A 14,952-nucleotide genomic window follows, 5' to 3' on the forward strand; every position below is an offset into this window, starting at 1 on the left:
GCAGAGGGATTGCTGAGCCAGCATGGCCCACGGAGTGAGTTCTAGGCCAACATGGGGTACAAAGACCCTGGCTTCCCGCTGGGCACGGTGGCACATGCCTCTGATCCCAGCACTTGGGAGGCAGAGGCAGGCAGATTTCTGAGTTTGAGGACAGCCTGGTCTACAAAGTGAGTTCCAGGACAGCTAGGGCTACACAGAGAAACCCTGTCTTGCAAAACAAAAACAAACAAACAAAAAAGACCCTGGCTTCCAAACAGAACAGAACACACACACACACAGGGTGGGGGTGCGAGTGCAGATTTTTCTTCCTGTTGAAAAAGAAAATGTCATTTTAAAAGTTGTTTTAGCACAGGGTCTTAGCTAAAAGCTGTTCACACCTGATCTATTACCTGAAGCATTAGGCCCTTACTACTAGTGTGTCCTGTCAGCCTTACCTGCTTGCTTGTTGGTAGGGCCCCAGTGTCCCTGGCTTCTGACTCTGGCTGAAGGATTGGTTTTCTAGTCACCACTTACTATTGAAAGTGAGAAGTTGCAGGATGTGGTTATATCTTACTGATTGCATTTTTTTTTTTATTTACCAAATTGTTTTGTTGTCAGGTATTAGTCATGTAAAAGGTTAAATTACATCTCTGAAATTTCCTTCCTGCCTTTCTTCACTAGTGTAGCTCCCTTCCCCATTACCTAGCCAAAGTCAGTGCCAACCAGGGTAGTCACGGTCTCACAGGCTACAGTTTCAGATAAACAGAACATAGCAGGAGCCTCATGATGAAAGTAGCTAAAGTCTCTGTTGTACTGTAACTGGTACCTTGACCCCTCACTACAGTCACTAACTCCCTTTTACGTTTTTTTTCCAGCATTCCAGTTCTCGCCTGAATTACCAAAGCAGCGTACAGGGGTCCTCTCAGTCCCAGAGTACGCTAGGCTACTCTTCATCTCAACAGAGTACCCAGTACCACTCATCTCACCAGACCCACCGGTACTGACCCACTCCCTCTGCTTGGCCTTGGACTCCAGCAGGGTGGTATTTGTGTTACAAAGACCCCCAGAATGAAGACTGACACCATGCAAAGTGCAGACCCTTGAGAGGAAACCTTTGCATGCTAAGTGTTTTGAAGGACTAAGCTCTCTTCTTCATTGACTAAAAGAGGATTCTTGTGAAGTGTCCCCGCCCTCTTCCCCCGCATGATTTCCTCTGTGACTTTCCTGATGAAGCCTCTGATCTACCCAGCACTTCTGCATCCTTCAGCAGTCTCTGAGGGAATTTCTGGTGCACCTTTCTCACGCTGTAGCAATCATTATAATTTATCTTTTCTTAGAGTTTCAATGTTGTAGGCACAGGGTTCCAGTGGTGTATAGTTTTATACTTCATGAACTGATTTAGCAACACCAGTGAAATGCACCTTTTAAAGCACTCCACAGTCTCCACAGACTAACTGCTCTGCTCTTGGAAGTCTTCAAAAGAAACTGTTACTGTCCCAAAGTACTTTACTATTATGTTTTTATTTATCTCTTTCAGGGAAGGTGAAAGACAGTGTGGGACAGACGGTGCCCACAACCAAAAACAGTGTAGGTCTTTGCAGCTACCTGCTTATGCTATGAAAAACTGAAGTACTTGGTGATTTTTATATAATCATTCATGGGGAACTCAGTTCCCAGAATCATCATATTCTGAATAATATTCAGTAATTAAAATTATAATTTTAACTTCATGTAGCTAAGTCTACTTTAAAAGAGGTTTCAAGAGCTTTGACGGAATCCAGTCCTTTGGGACTCACCTGGGAAGTCTGAAGAGCCTGTTTCCTGCACTAGGACCTCACAAGGAGTCACGCTGATCAAAGCACGCTTCTTCCACGTGAAGGAAAAGCTTTTCCCATGTGTGTCTTCAGACGCTTCTCTCAAGGGGCTGCTGGCTCTTCAGTCTCTTCACATCTGGTCAGCATGAGTAACTTTCTTCCATAATCAAGGATACTCAAATAGAAGCTTGTTCATTCATCTGCAGGGTTTTCCATTTGTGTGTACATTAAGCATAAAGTGACTATTTTTAAAGCATGTTAAAATTTTAGGTTTCATTCATGTTTGAAGTGTGTATTATGTATGCATAATTTTGCTGTTACTGAGACTTAACGCTGTCAAGAATCTTTTGTATTGCACTGAATGCTTTCTTTTGCCCCTAGGACAAAAACCTTAATAATTGTGCCTAAGAACTATGGGCAGATAGTGTAAAGTAGATGAGGTGAATATTTGCATTTCCATGATCTACGAATTAGAGGGGAGTTCTATTTTAGCTACTTTTGAGGAACCCCCACCTCCAGAATCAAGAGGAAATGTAAAGGCTTAGAGCTCCCAGTGTAGTGCAGGGGCAGAACACCTGTGTTCTGATGCTCCTAGCAGCACCAGCCTTGTTTGCAATGTTTCTTGAGCTAGAAAAAAATAGCCAATTGTATATGCAAACTATATGCATTTTTAAAAAACTATTCTTGTGAACCTATCTACCTGGTTATGATACTCTGGGGTCCATATACAAGTAAAATAAGATTTTTAGAAGCCAGTATACATTTTGCACTATTGATGTGATACTGTAGCCAGCCAGGACCACACTGATTTCAGCATAAGGATGCTTATAAACAGTAATAAAGGCTGTATGGTGGCATGCATACCAGGGCCGAAAATGAAGTCATTGACATGTGACATGCTTCACTGGGAGGAATCTCTGACTGTCTCCTTAGACTTTTTTTTTTAATCCCTTATATTTTTTTAAAATAAGAATCAGCCTTGTGCATAATGTCACTATCAATATAAAGTTCTGTCCTGTGCCCTGGAGCCTCTTTGTCCAGGGCCACTGCTCCCTTCTCACAGGCTCAGTGCTCTGCTGGGAAGAAAACATAAAGAGTGGGAGACATTTCCTTATTGCAGCCAGTCCAGTGATCATAAGCTCCTGTGGGCTGTGCGCGCCCTGTGACTGACTTATAAATGCCCTGTGAGATGAAGGTCCTTTGTTTACTTCTCAACCCACTTGGATAAGTATGCTTCCGACTTTTATGGTAAACAGTGTTATGGGGAAGCAGGTCTGTGTCTGAGCACTTGAGGAGAAAGCCAGTGATTAGCTGTCACAAAAGGCATCTATGCATATTTGAAATGTTCACAGCAGCCTTCAGCAGCAGTTGGGTGGCCCTTGTGGACAGAGCATATTCTACTAAGTGGTTGTAGAGAATTACAATGAAAATAGAAGCTCTGTTCTTGCCCTCGAATGAGCTCAATTTAATAAAAGACATTAGCCCCTAGTCTGTGTATGTATGTGTATATATATTAAAACAGTTCTTTGTACACAAACTGGATACACACTTCTGGCAGTATGCACTTACACATTCACAGGACTGTTCTGGTAAAACTGACTCAAACAGGGCACTTTGTCATTTGCTTCCAATATAGTGTTTTCCAGGACATAGCCAGAAAACTCCACTCTCTGTACAGCTGGGTGCCACATCACTGCACTGATTCTGGCCCTTTGATTTTCTCTTCTTGCCTCAGGGTTGGTAATGTGCCCAGTACTCTCAGAAATAATTTCTGTTCATTATTTCCTTTCTCTGTGAAGGAAGCGAAGCCTTTCGTATACATGAAGGCCATAGTCTATGGGGTGGGTCCTCTAATGGGGCCTGTGAAGCTTCTTAAGGGTGGAGCTTACCTCTTTGAGCCTCGAGTGATGGTTATTTCTCTTTGAACATTCAGTAGATACTATTTTGTTCTCTACGGACACGGGGAGGCCTCCTCTGACCTAGGAGAGCTTCAGAGTCTAGGGAGGATTGACGAATTGAGTTGAAAGGTTTCTGGTCTTTGTATTAAGTCACTTTTAGATGTAGCTTTGTGGCAAGGTGTTTGGGAGAAGGATTCGGGCCTCTGGGGACAGAGTAGCTCAAAGTAGCGTAATGTGAGTGGGTGATGGAGGCTGAAGCAGTCCATCGTGAGTGAGTGATGCGATAGAGGCGGAAGCAATCCTTTTGATGGAGTAAACCGTGATTTGAGCTGCAGAGATCAAGAGACAAGTCTATTTATTCTGTGCTTTTGAAACCTTAGGACTTGGAGCTCTGACATTTTGCACTCTGTAACGGAGCTTCATGATGGGAAGGAATGGCCTCTTGTTCACACTTGCTCGCCGCTTCATTCCTCGTTCTCTTGCCTCTAAGATGATGCTCTGCTCTGCTAAAAGGAATGGGAGAGTAGGGCTTGAAGCTTGCTTTGCTTCTGAGTTAAGATGTAGCAGCAACTATGCATTGTTCCCTAGGTGACTGAGAAAGACAACGAATGGCCATTGGGCTTAATGGAGGCTCGGAGGAGTCGAGTACAAGTAATAATTTTCTAAAGAGTGTAGCAGTTTAGGTCCCCATAATCATCAAGAATAGTTAAAAAACATCACAGCCCCAAAGGCTCGGGATTTCAGAAGTGTATGGTACCCGGGGGTACTTACCCTTCCAGGCTGTTTTCTATAGGGAGTGATGCTAATGTGTTACATGGGAAATACCTAATGCACTGTTACCACCTACATAGTGAGTAAATTAATACTATTTAATTTTTTTTAAAAGCTTTGTCTGGGTAGACACTAAAAGCATTATATACAAAGCCAGGACTGAGATGTCCTTTTTAATAACAACTGAAAGTACTTTTTATATATGTTATACAGTATGTCCTTTCTAAACTAGTTTGTATTCCTGATAATTCCTATTTGTGAAGTGTACCTGTCTATCTTTTTGGTCATTTTCTGCACGCACCCCCTCTGTATGATTAGATATTGCCATGGCTCTCCTTGCTCTGCTGTGATGTGTGTATGCCAAGCCTGCTACCCTCAGCCCACTCTGGGGATGCAGGGCGCGTGGTCTCTTCAGAACTGGGTGCTTTTGCTCTGGATTTATCCAGCCACCCTTCTCAAAGTGACTCTTCCAGCTGCGATAAGTTACATCACATTTATTTTATATTCTTGGTTGAAATAAAAATTAATTGACTTGGTTTCTGCGTGGGTTATTTTAGGAACAGACACATAATGGATTTTTGGGGTTTTTTGGGGTTTTTTGGGGTTTTTTTTTGGTTTGGTTTGGTTTTTGGTTTTTCGAGACAGGGTTTCTCTGTGTAGCCCTGGCTGTCCTGGAACTCACTCTGTAGACCAGTCTGGCCTCAAACTCAGAAATTCGCTGACCTCTGCCTCCCAAGTGCTGGGATTAAAGGTGTGTGCCACCACGTCCGGCCTGACACATAATTTTTAATTTAAAAAAGTAATATGCTCATATGTGTGCATGTGCGTAGACAGAACAGTGCATATGTAAAATGCTGCAGTACAGAGGTCTGTCTTAGGTGTTTCTGTTTCTATGACAAAATACTCAAGAGCAACTCAGGGAGAAAAATGTTTATTTCATCGTACAGCTTGTAGTCCATCACCCACAGAAGTCAGGGTAGAAGCCTTGAGGCAGGAACTGATGCACAGGCCATGGAGGAATGCTAATCAGTTCCTTGCTTATTCAGCCTGCTTTCAATAGCAGCCAGGACCACCAGCCCAAGACTGGTGCCTACAGTGGGACTTACCCTTCTACATCCATCATCCATCCCAGAAAATGCACTCCAAGCTTGCCCACAAACAGTCTGGTGGAGGCACTTTCTTGAGTGCAAGTTCCCTCTTCCCATTGCTCGCCGACTTGCTTCAGGTTGACATAAAACCAGCCAGCACAAGGTTGGGGCACAGCTTTCAGGAGTTGGCTCTCTTCTACCCCATGAATGCCAGGATAATGGTAAATGCTTTTGTCTGCTGCACTGGTTCCCTGCTTCCCAGAAAACTTGTTTGATTGGTTGGTTGGTTGGTTGGTTGGTTGGTTGGTTGGTTGGTTGGTTGGTTTGAGCTCTGGCTGTCTTTGAGTTCACTCTGTAGACCAGCAGACAGTGCTCTTAACTGCTGAGCCATCTCTCCAGCCCATGGGCTTTCTGATATTGGCTGTCAAACTCTCAAGCTCTGGGGGCTTCTCCTCAGTGCTAAGATCACAGAACCCTCACAGCATCGTGTGTGGAATGTTTATTGTTTGAAAGCCTTAGCAAATTACTGTGAGTATTCTTCCCATAGTACAAGCTCTGAGGCCTTTGTATTTAAATGAATGACTCTGATACAGTGTCTGAAAATGAAACATTTATTCCTTAGAAGCAGTGACATGCAGTGATGATAAGCAGTGCACAATGGTCTAACAGAAAACTCTCAGGCCAGGCACAGCTGCCCTGGGTCTCTCCATGTTTTCTGTGCAGGTGTCACAGTGTCTGGGCTGAGGCTCTGTGCATGCTACAAGATTGCAGCAAACCCTTCCTCCTCTGAAAGACACTAGAAGAGGGTCTCGTCCTCTGTCCTCCAAGTCCTGGGCCTTGGAAGTTCTATGAAAACCTTCCCATACATCCTCCTGCGTTTCGCAGCCTCCACAAGGCAGCATGCTTAATAGTCTGTACTAGACACTTAGTTTGATGCATATGATTTAACACATAAGCATGTATGTATGTCCTGTGCTTTTCTTTTGTTAGTTTCTGTTCTCTCTCTCTCTCTCTCTCTCTCTTTCTCTCTCTCTCTCTCTCTCTCTCTCTCTCTCTCTCTCTCTCTCTCTCTCTCTCTCTCTCTCTCTCACACACACACACACACACACACACACACACACCTACCTTAGGTGAATAAAAGTAAAGAGATGGTAGACACGGTTAGAATAAGGAGATGGCTCAGTGGATAAGAGTGCTTGCTTTGAGATCATGAGGATCTGAGTTTAAATCCCAAGCACACGTGTAAAAAGCCAGGCCTGGCTCCATATGCCTGTAATACCAGCATGGCGGGACAGAGATCCATTCCAGATATTGCTGACCAGCCCATGTAACCTCATCAGAGAACTTCAGTTTCAGAGAGAGAGAGAGAGAGAGAGAGAGAGAGGGAGAGAGAGAGAGAGAGAGAGAGAGAGAGAGAGAGAGAGAGAGAGAGAGAGAGAGAGAGAACGCAATAGAGGGAATACCCAGTGCTCTCCTCAGGCCTCTGCGTGCTCATGTGCATGCCCCATACATACACCGTCAGGGGGCACCTGAAGAGAAAAACTCCCAAGAGGCCTGAATAACAAGTAGGACTGTCCCAAGCAGACTAATGGAAACCAGCCTCAACCTCCAGTTAGTTTGAAATTCTAAAGGCAAAAAAATTAAATAAATAAAAATTTAAACAAATATGCACTTGTGACATACACTGAAAGGCAGCTCAGGAGAGAGAACTGTCAACTGGTCAGGCACTTCACGCTTAGCTCAGGGTCACATTGGCTAGGAATTCAGGCTGATCCAGAAACCAGTTTACCTTAGGGGTTTATGGCTAGTAGTTTTAGCATTTTAGTATTTTTAGTACTTCTCAGGAATACTTCATGGAGTGGCATAACTGTGTACAGTTCTGTAGCCCACCACAAGACCATGAATGGTGCACACACAGAAGGTAGACTTGGGAAAAGTATTGTCTAGGCCAATAGTTTTAACTCTGTCCCTGGCACACCCCTTTTTAAATAAAGAATTTATAATAGGCATGTAGAACCTGCTTTTGAGTCTCATTTGCTTTGGTTCAGACTCTTGTTTGGTAATCGTACTAGCAGTGCCTGTCTACCTGACCTATCTCACACTCCTTGAGGCCATAGCTACAAAGACAAGTCACTGTCTTCTAACTGTCCCGTTGAGTCCTGATTCCAGTAACAACAGGACAAACCACTCTCCTCACTCCCACCCCCTCACCCCAAGATAAGAACTACTGTTTATGAAGGAGGGGGTTATAATCTGGGGGCAGATCATCTTATAGGAACGAAATTGGCCTCTTGGGCGGTGACAGCCTAGGTCAGCAATTTATAGAACTGCCTTGCAGTATATAGAAAAGAGACTCGAAGAGAAGAGATAAAAGGAAGGAAAGGGAAGGGAAGAAGAGAAGGGAAGGGGGAAAAAAGGCATGTGCCATTTAGGAAACTCCTCAATTTAGGGCCTGGTCTTTACATTTGAGCATGCTCAGAAGTGCTGATCCTTGACCACTCTAGGCCATCAGTACACCCAAACCATTAATTACCCCTAAAGTCCCACAGGTTTCTAGAAGGCTCTTAGAACTTTGATAGGCATTTAGGTACCATTTTCCTGAAAAGCTTTGGTTGCTCACTTGGGCTTAGAGTAAACCACAGTGTAAAAGATGTCAAAGCCTCCATGCTTTTGTACTGTCTGTCTCTTTTATTTTGGATTAACTCTGCACGTACTCATTGATCCCTCAAGAAGCATCTGTCCAAAAACATTTGATACTTAGCTGATTTCATCCTGCTTTGAGGCCGAAGGCACAGAGAGTGACCTCCCTACTGTTGGCTTTTTTTGCAATCTCCTGACCCAGCTCTCCAAGGCCACAGGAAGGTCTTCAGCAGGTGTCCTATACCTGCAGGCCCTGTAGAGTCCAGCGTCAGTAGAGCCTCCCCCAGATAGATTTCCTTACAATGAAGTCATCCTCGAGCCAGAGGAGTCATCTCCCAGGAAATGACTGTGGCCTAAGCAGTAAGGACTTGACACCATCTTACATCACTATTTCAGTTATGCGTTAGTGATTAGCGAGCTTACACCTTGCCCGGAGAGTGCATATCTCTTGGTCTTGTGATGGCCAGGCATTTATGTTGGTACCCGCTAGCCATTTGTCTCTGATTCCAGTCCCTGGAAGTAAGTTCCCAGTATCCCTGACTCAGTGAAACCCCATCCAGAAGTATACAGCCATGACTATCTACTTGTTAGGATATTACTGCTTGCTTGTTTTTTTCTTTCTTTCCTTCTTTCTTTCTCTCTCTCTCTCTCTTTCTTTCTTTCTTTCTTTCTTCCTTCCTTCCTTCCTTCCTTCCTTCCTTCCTTCCTTCCTTCTTTCTTTCCTTATTTCCTTCTTTCTTTCATTTCCTTCTTTCTTTCCTTCTTTCCTTCCTTCCTTCCTTCTTTCCTTCCTTCTTCTTTCTCTTTCTTTTTTCCTTCCTTCCTTCCTTTTTTCCTTCCTTCCTTCCTTGCTTGTTTGCTTGCTTTCTTGCTTCTGCAGATAACCAACGATTGTTTTGAGTTGCCTTAACTACTCAACTTGGCAGAACAGAATAGTTTTTGCTGTCTTGTGTAGATATTGAAGGTCTTTTTTTGGGGGGGGTATCTTCTAAAATCCCTTCCCCCACCCCTCCTTCAGGACGTACCTGAGCTTTGGCTTGAGGACTTTCACCCTGGTGGCAGCTAATCCGTATATCTTTTGATTATAATTGGCTTGAGTCTGTGGTCCCTGCTCTGATTCATCTTCTAAACCTAAGGCTCATGTTGTGACTGTATCTCGAAGACAGCCTTGAGGTCACTAAGTCTCTTTATCAGCTTCTAGTCCACGTTGAGTCTGTGTGATTTTAATTTCCTTCTTTGGCCTTTCGTCATTACTCAGTTCTTCCTGTCGGTCCTGCTGGTCCTGGGCTCTTGACTTAAAATGTGGGTAATGGTTCTAGAGCAACCCACTGGGCTCAACTTCAACCAAGACCTGCTAGAGACAAGAATATTTATCTATTTATTACTAGATAATCTTAAACACAGCAGGCTCTGAGAATGTGAGGTGAATGCCAAAATGTGAGTTTACTTTCCAATATGAAGGTGAGAATTGCTCTTTCAAAGTGTGTAAAAAAATTATGTTGGCATTCTGATGGGAATTGCATTGAATCTGTAGATTGCTTTTAGTAAAATAGACATTTTCACCATGTTAATCCTACTGATCCATGAACATGGATTTTCTGATATCTTCTTCACTTTCTTCAGGGACTGGAAGTTCTTGTCATATAGGTCTTATACTTGCTTGGTTAGCATTATATCAAGATATTTTATATTATTTGTGGCTATTGTGAAGGGTGTTGTTTCCCTAATTTCTTTCTCAGCTCATTTATCATTTATATAAAGAAGGGCTACTGATTTCTTTGAGTTAGTTTTGTATCAAGTCACTTTGCTGGAGGTGCTTATCAGCTGTAGGATTTGGGACACACACACATATATATGGTGGTATATATATATACCATCATATCATCTATGAATAGCAATACTTTGACTTGTTCCTTTCCAAATTGTATTCCCTTGATCTCCTTTCATCTTATAGCTCGAGCTAGAACTTCACATACTATTTTGAATAGATAGGGAGAGAGTTGACAGCCTTGTCTTGTCCCTGATTTCAGTGGGATTACTTTAAGTGTCTCTCCATTTAGTTTGATGTTGGCTACTGCCTTTCTGTATATTGCCTTTGTCATGTTTAGATGTGTGCCTTCTACCCCTGACCTCTCTGAGACTTTTAACATGAAAGGGTGTTGGATTTTGTTAGGGTCACAGATAAAGGACATGGAATGGAATAGCCAAAGAAAACAGTCAGTCAAACCCTGGGGGAGGGACCTCTCATGGGGGTAGTTCTCTGACTCATCTTCCAGAGAGTTCCCACACTTCTTTCTTCCTAGTCTGTGTTCTGTCAGTCATGAGGCTAAGAAGCAAACACCCCATTTGCTTCTTTTCATTGCTTTCTAATTTTAATGAGACACGTTATATTTTGGGTTAGTCTCGTCATGGCTTTCTTGTGGAAGCATGTTGTCAGAGTGGCTTTGCAGTCTTTAATAAATCTAATTTCTGGGTCTCTGCAGAACTCATGGGCATTTGTCTCAAATCTGTGAAAATGAAAGGAAAACCACAATGAGAGCAGCTCCAGTGGCTGCGGGTGTAGCTCAGTGGTGGCACAGTTACCCAGCACGCACAGTGCCCCGGGCTCAATCCTTAGCACTGCCAGAACAAAATGGGGTTTGAAGACCATTATGTCTTCCCCAAACTGGGATTACAAGAGCTGGTCCCCACACCTAATGTTTCTAAATGAGTTCTAAGGGGTCAAGTACACGTCCTCATGCTTGCAAGCTGAGCCCTCTCCCTAGCCAGCCCCATTTGCTTTAAATGAATTCTGGCTAATATGCAAGGAAAAGGGTTTCGACGCGATGCTTTCACTCACGTGTGTCAGTCTGCTTTGTTCTTGTTCACCTGCCGCTGCTCCCCCTCACCCCTGCTTCTGCTTTCATGATGTTCGCATTCCATTTCCCTCGCCTCCTCTTCCCTTCCCTTCAGACCAATTCTTCCTTTCTCATGGGCCCCTTATGTCTCCCTCCTGTACACACACACACACACACACACACACACACACACACACACACACCTGCATTCTATAGATAAAAGAAAATAACAATGTTTGTGTTTCTAAGGCTGGCTTATTTCACTTAAGTGTGATCTCCAGTTCTATCCATTTTCTTGTGAATGCCATCATTTCATCTTCTGTTACTATGAAACTGTAAAAACCAACGGCACGGAACTATCACCAATACAGGCATCAAACTGTAAAAACCAACGGCACGGAACTATCACCAATACAGGCATCAAACTGTAAAAACCAACGGCACGGAACTATCACCAATACAGGCATCAAACTGTAAAAACCAACGGCACGGAACTATCACCAATACAGGCATCAAACTGATGCCGATGAGGAGTCGACATTAAGCTCACACAGCTACGGCCACTTCAGCAAAGATGGCCGAGCGCTCATACTCGCTGTTAAAAGAAAGAGAGGGGTGGAGGAGGGAGGGAGGGAGGGAGGGAGGGAGGAAGGAAGGAAGGAAGGAAGGAAGGAAGGAAGGAAGGAAGGAAGGGAAAGAAAACTTTTTTCTACACACAATGCTGGAGAAATGGAATATGGATACATGAAGAAAAGTGAAACTAGACCCATATCTCTCACCCTACACACACACACACACACACACACACACACACAAACCACCGCCACCACCACCAAAGATGCAAAGTGGACCAAAGATCTTAGACTGCCAGAAGAAAATGCAGGTGAAACACTTTAAACACAGGCTGGCCAAGGCCTGCTGAAGCAAGCTGCAGAACACAGGAAGTTATCCCAAGAACCAGATGATGGGATTGCATGAAGGCCAAGGGCTTCTGCACGGTGCAGGAAACTGCCAACAGAGCCAAGAATGCCTATAGCATTGGAGAAAATGCTTGCCTTCCACTTGGCTCTTGGCCTTCCCAATGTGTCTGCTCCATTTTTTCCTGCCTTCCTCAAGACTGGGAAGGGAGCAGAGCCCATATGTCCTGAATTATCAATTTCCAACACCACAGGAAACTTGTACCCTCGAAGATTCTGAGTTTGGACTGATCTACACATCTCCCTATTTATTATTTGCCCCGTGTCCAAAACTTCCCTGGAAAGAGTCATATCATGCATGGAGTCACCTCTAAAACTGCCCATGAGAAGTTCCTGCTGGATGATTGAACTAGGAGACAACTATTGAGAGGGGCCTCCAGGGCGAGAACTGGCTATCAACCAACCCTGGGCAGCTTGGCTCAGAGCCCTCCAAGAACAACCCAGTGACAAGCAATACCCGAGGGGAGAGCAAGGCCCAGAGCCGGCATGGCTTCTTTGTAGCTGACCTTCGAGAGAACATGGTGAGTCTGGACTCTGAACCTGGCGAGCTGAGGGAACACAATAAGATCATCTGGCTTCAAGCTTGAAAGGCCGATTCACTCGCTTAATGCTCAGGATACCCAGGAGCCTCTTGTTGGTCTCCACTCTTCTGATTTTGCCTGTTTCTGTCTGACCTTTCATGGTTGACCCATCCCTAACTTCACCAAACAGCTACATTTAGAGTGAAGTCAGAGGATTACTGGAGCCCAGACGTTTTGAGGTCAGGTTAAGCAATCAAGGACTTGTCCTTATTTAATAATAATAATAACAATAATAATAATGTCAGCTGTAGTTTTAGCACTTGAGATGTGGAGGCAGAGTTTAAGGCCATCCTCAGCTACATCAAGAGTTTGAGGTCAGCCTGGGGGACATGGTAACCTTTCTCAAGGATAAAAGAACAAATCGGTTTATTAGCCATATTTCAACTACTCAAAAGCCACACGTTGCTGGTCATTTTAGTACCAGTACAGAAAGTTCTGTTTGGTGCGACAGGTCTCCATTTTGTACTGTTTAAAAACCGCAGGACTCACTTGACAGCGGCTTCGCTGTGCAGGGAGGGCGGGGTGAGCTGCTTATGCATGTAGGTCTGTGTTCTTTTATTAGGTCGCTCTCTGGCCAGCTTGACTGCCTTCACGTTCTCTCCATTGTGCCCGGGAAGTCTGCAGCAAATCAGAGGTTTCCATTTATTTTATCTCCAAGAATCCCTTAGGTTGTTCCTTTGTTCTCTGGGACCCACACCCTGGGCTAAAATAAAGTGTTTTATTAGGTAATAATTGGCTTACCCTTCCACTTTTGTTAACCAAGGCTATTTATAATTACCAACAAAACCCTCTAATCAACACAAGATAATCAGAGTTCTCATATTGTGTTGAAGTTATTCCAGTCCAAACTTAGAAGTCCAACATGAGGCTTTGCCTGGCAGCCTTATCTCTGGTAATTATACACTTCCCATGCGGTGTCTTTGAAATATTGAAAATAACATTCACCTCTCCTCCCAGTCTCTGCCATTACTTTCCCCTCGACCTTAGACCTTAAGGGAATCCGTTAGGAGTCTTCTGAATACAAGATCCCTTAAGACTTATTTAGTTTTTTGGTTTTTGGTTTTTTAAAATTTACTTATTAGAAAGAAAACAAGTTTATTTGGCACTGTAAGGAATGGCCACAACAGAGCTGCCTATTGACTTTGCCACAGGCCTGCTGGGTCAGTTTTCCCCAAACCCCTTCAGTGACACTGGGGAATCTCAGGTAGAGCCTTGTTCATGCTGGGCAAGCGCTCCATCACTGAGCTGTGCCCTCAGATGTGTTTACTTTTAAAGAGATTCTGGGGTCAAAGAAATGAAGCACTTTGAAGAAAATAAATTTAAATGTTTATTTGATTCATGAACCAGGTAACCTTCAGACCCAGAAGATTTCAAGTGTTCTATTCTGCAGTTTGGGTGTTAATATTTATAGATCAGAAAAGGCTGAAGAAGACAAAAACAAGACAGAGGCAGGGATGCGGGGGAAGATTTTAGGCTCAAAAATAGACCAATTAAGAGAGTTAAGAGAAGGGCCCGAATTGGCCGGTGTGCACATGTATCTGTCAATAAAGATTCTTGATTTCTTGTGCGGTCAGGAGTCACAGTTTGGCAGTGTAGAGCATCACTGACTGAACAGCACAGGCTCCTTGGCAGTGGGCGGCCGGCGTGCTAGAGTGGGAACAGAAGGCAGAACACATAACCAGCAGGGTTGTCAGCACTGACAGTCAACTCAGGAGGAACCAGAGAGGAACTCCACAGCCAGGCCCGTCTGTGACTACAGTCTCGGTTAGAGTGGGCAGCTGACTTTCTGGGAGGTTAATGAGGGAATTTCTAGAGCACCTAAAAAATCTTACAGAGATGAGCTCTCCACACTTCCTTAGCAAACTGAGCCTGTGTGCAGTGGGAGTTCAGAGAGCTCAATGGAAGGTAGAGACAGCTATGGAAATGGACAGGACTTCAAAGGTTTCCTCCTCACAGAAACCTAGTAACAAGGAACACCTGCCCCAGCCCCCTAAAGGTTTCAGGTGCGCTGGCCAAATTATTAGTTGGCTCCAGAGCTGTTACAACGCTGGGCTAAAACTTACATAAACTAAAAACATAAACTGACCAGACACATGGCAAATACTTTACTTGCTGAGTTTAGGCAAATTAATATTGAGAGCAAGGGATGTGATGACAGGGTCCAGGGTTGCTACTGCATAGAAAAACACCAAAATTCCAACAAAAATGACTTGCGAAGACACCAGACAATAGCCCTGACTGAGCCTGAGCAGAAAGCAGAGTTGGTTGATGAAGATTTGTGGTGCTGTATGTATGCTCCAAGCAGTGAAGAACTGTGCTCTGGAATTCAGAAGTCAGCACATGGTTGCAGGGACATAGGCTGGAGAC

The 14,952-nt window shown here is 44.0% G+C and overlaps 1 protein-coding gene across 6 annotated transcripts in view; it reads left to right on the forward strand.

Annotated features, from left to right (window-relative positions):
- Cdk19 (cyclin-dependent kinase 19) overlaps positions 1 to 4,998 on the forward strand; it is a 134,532-nt gene extending 129,534 nt beyond the window's left edge. For all 6 annotated transcript variants that reach the window (XM_030245390.1, NM_001168304.1, NM_198164.3 and 3 more), the window contains one exon: positions 855 to 4,998. In XM_030245390.1, coding sequence (XP_030101250.1) covers positions 855 to 983 — 129 coding nt within the window. In that variant the 3' untranslated portion in view covers positions 984 to 4,998. The remainder of the gene's footprint in view (positions 1 to 854) is intronic.
- The last annotated feature ends 9,954 nt before the right edge of the window (positions 4,999 to 14,952 follow it).

The sequence above is a fragment of the Mus musculus genome, chromosome 10 (assembly GCF_000001635.26).
Source record: "Mus musculus strain C57BL/6J chromosome 10, GRCm38.p6 C57BL/6J".
Lineage (NCBI taxonomy): Eukaryota > Metazoa > Chordata > Mammalia > Rodentia > Muridae > Mus > Mus musculus.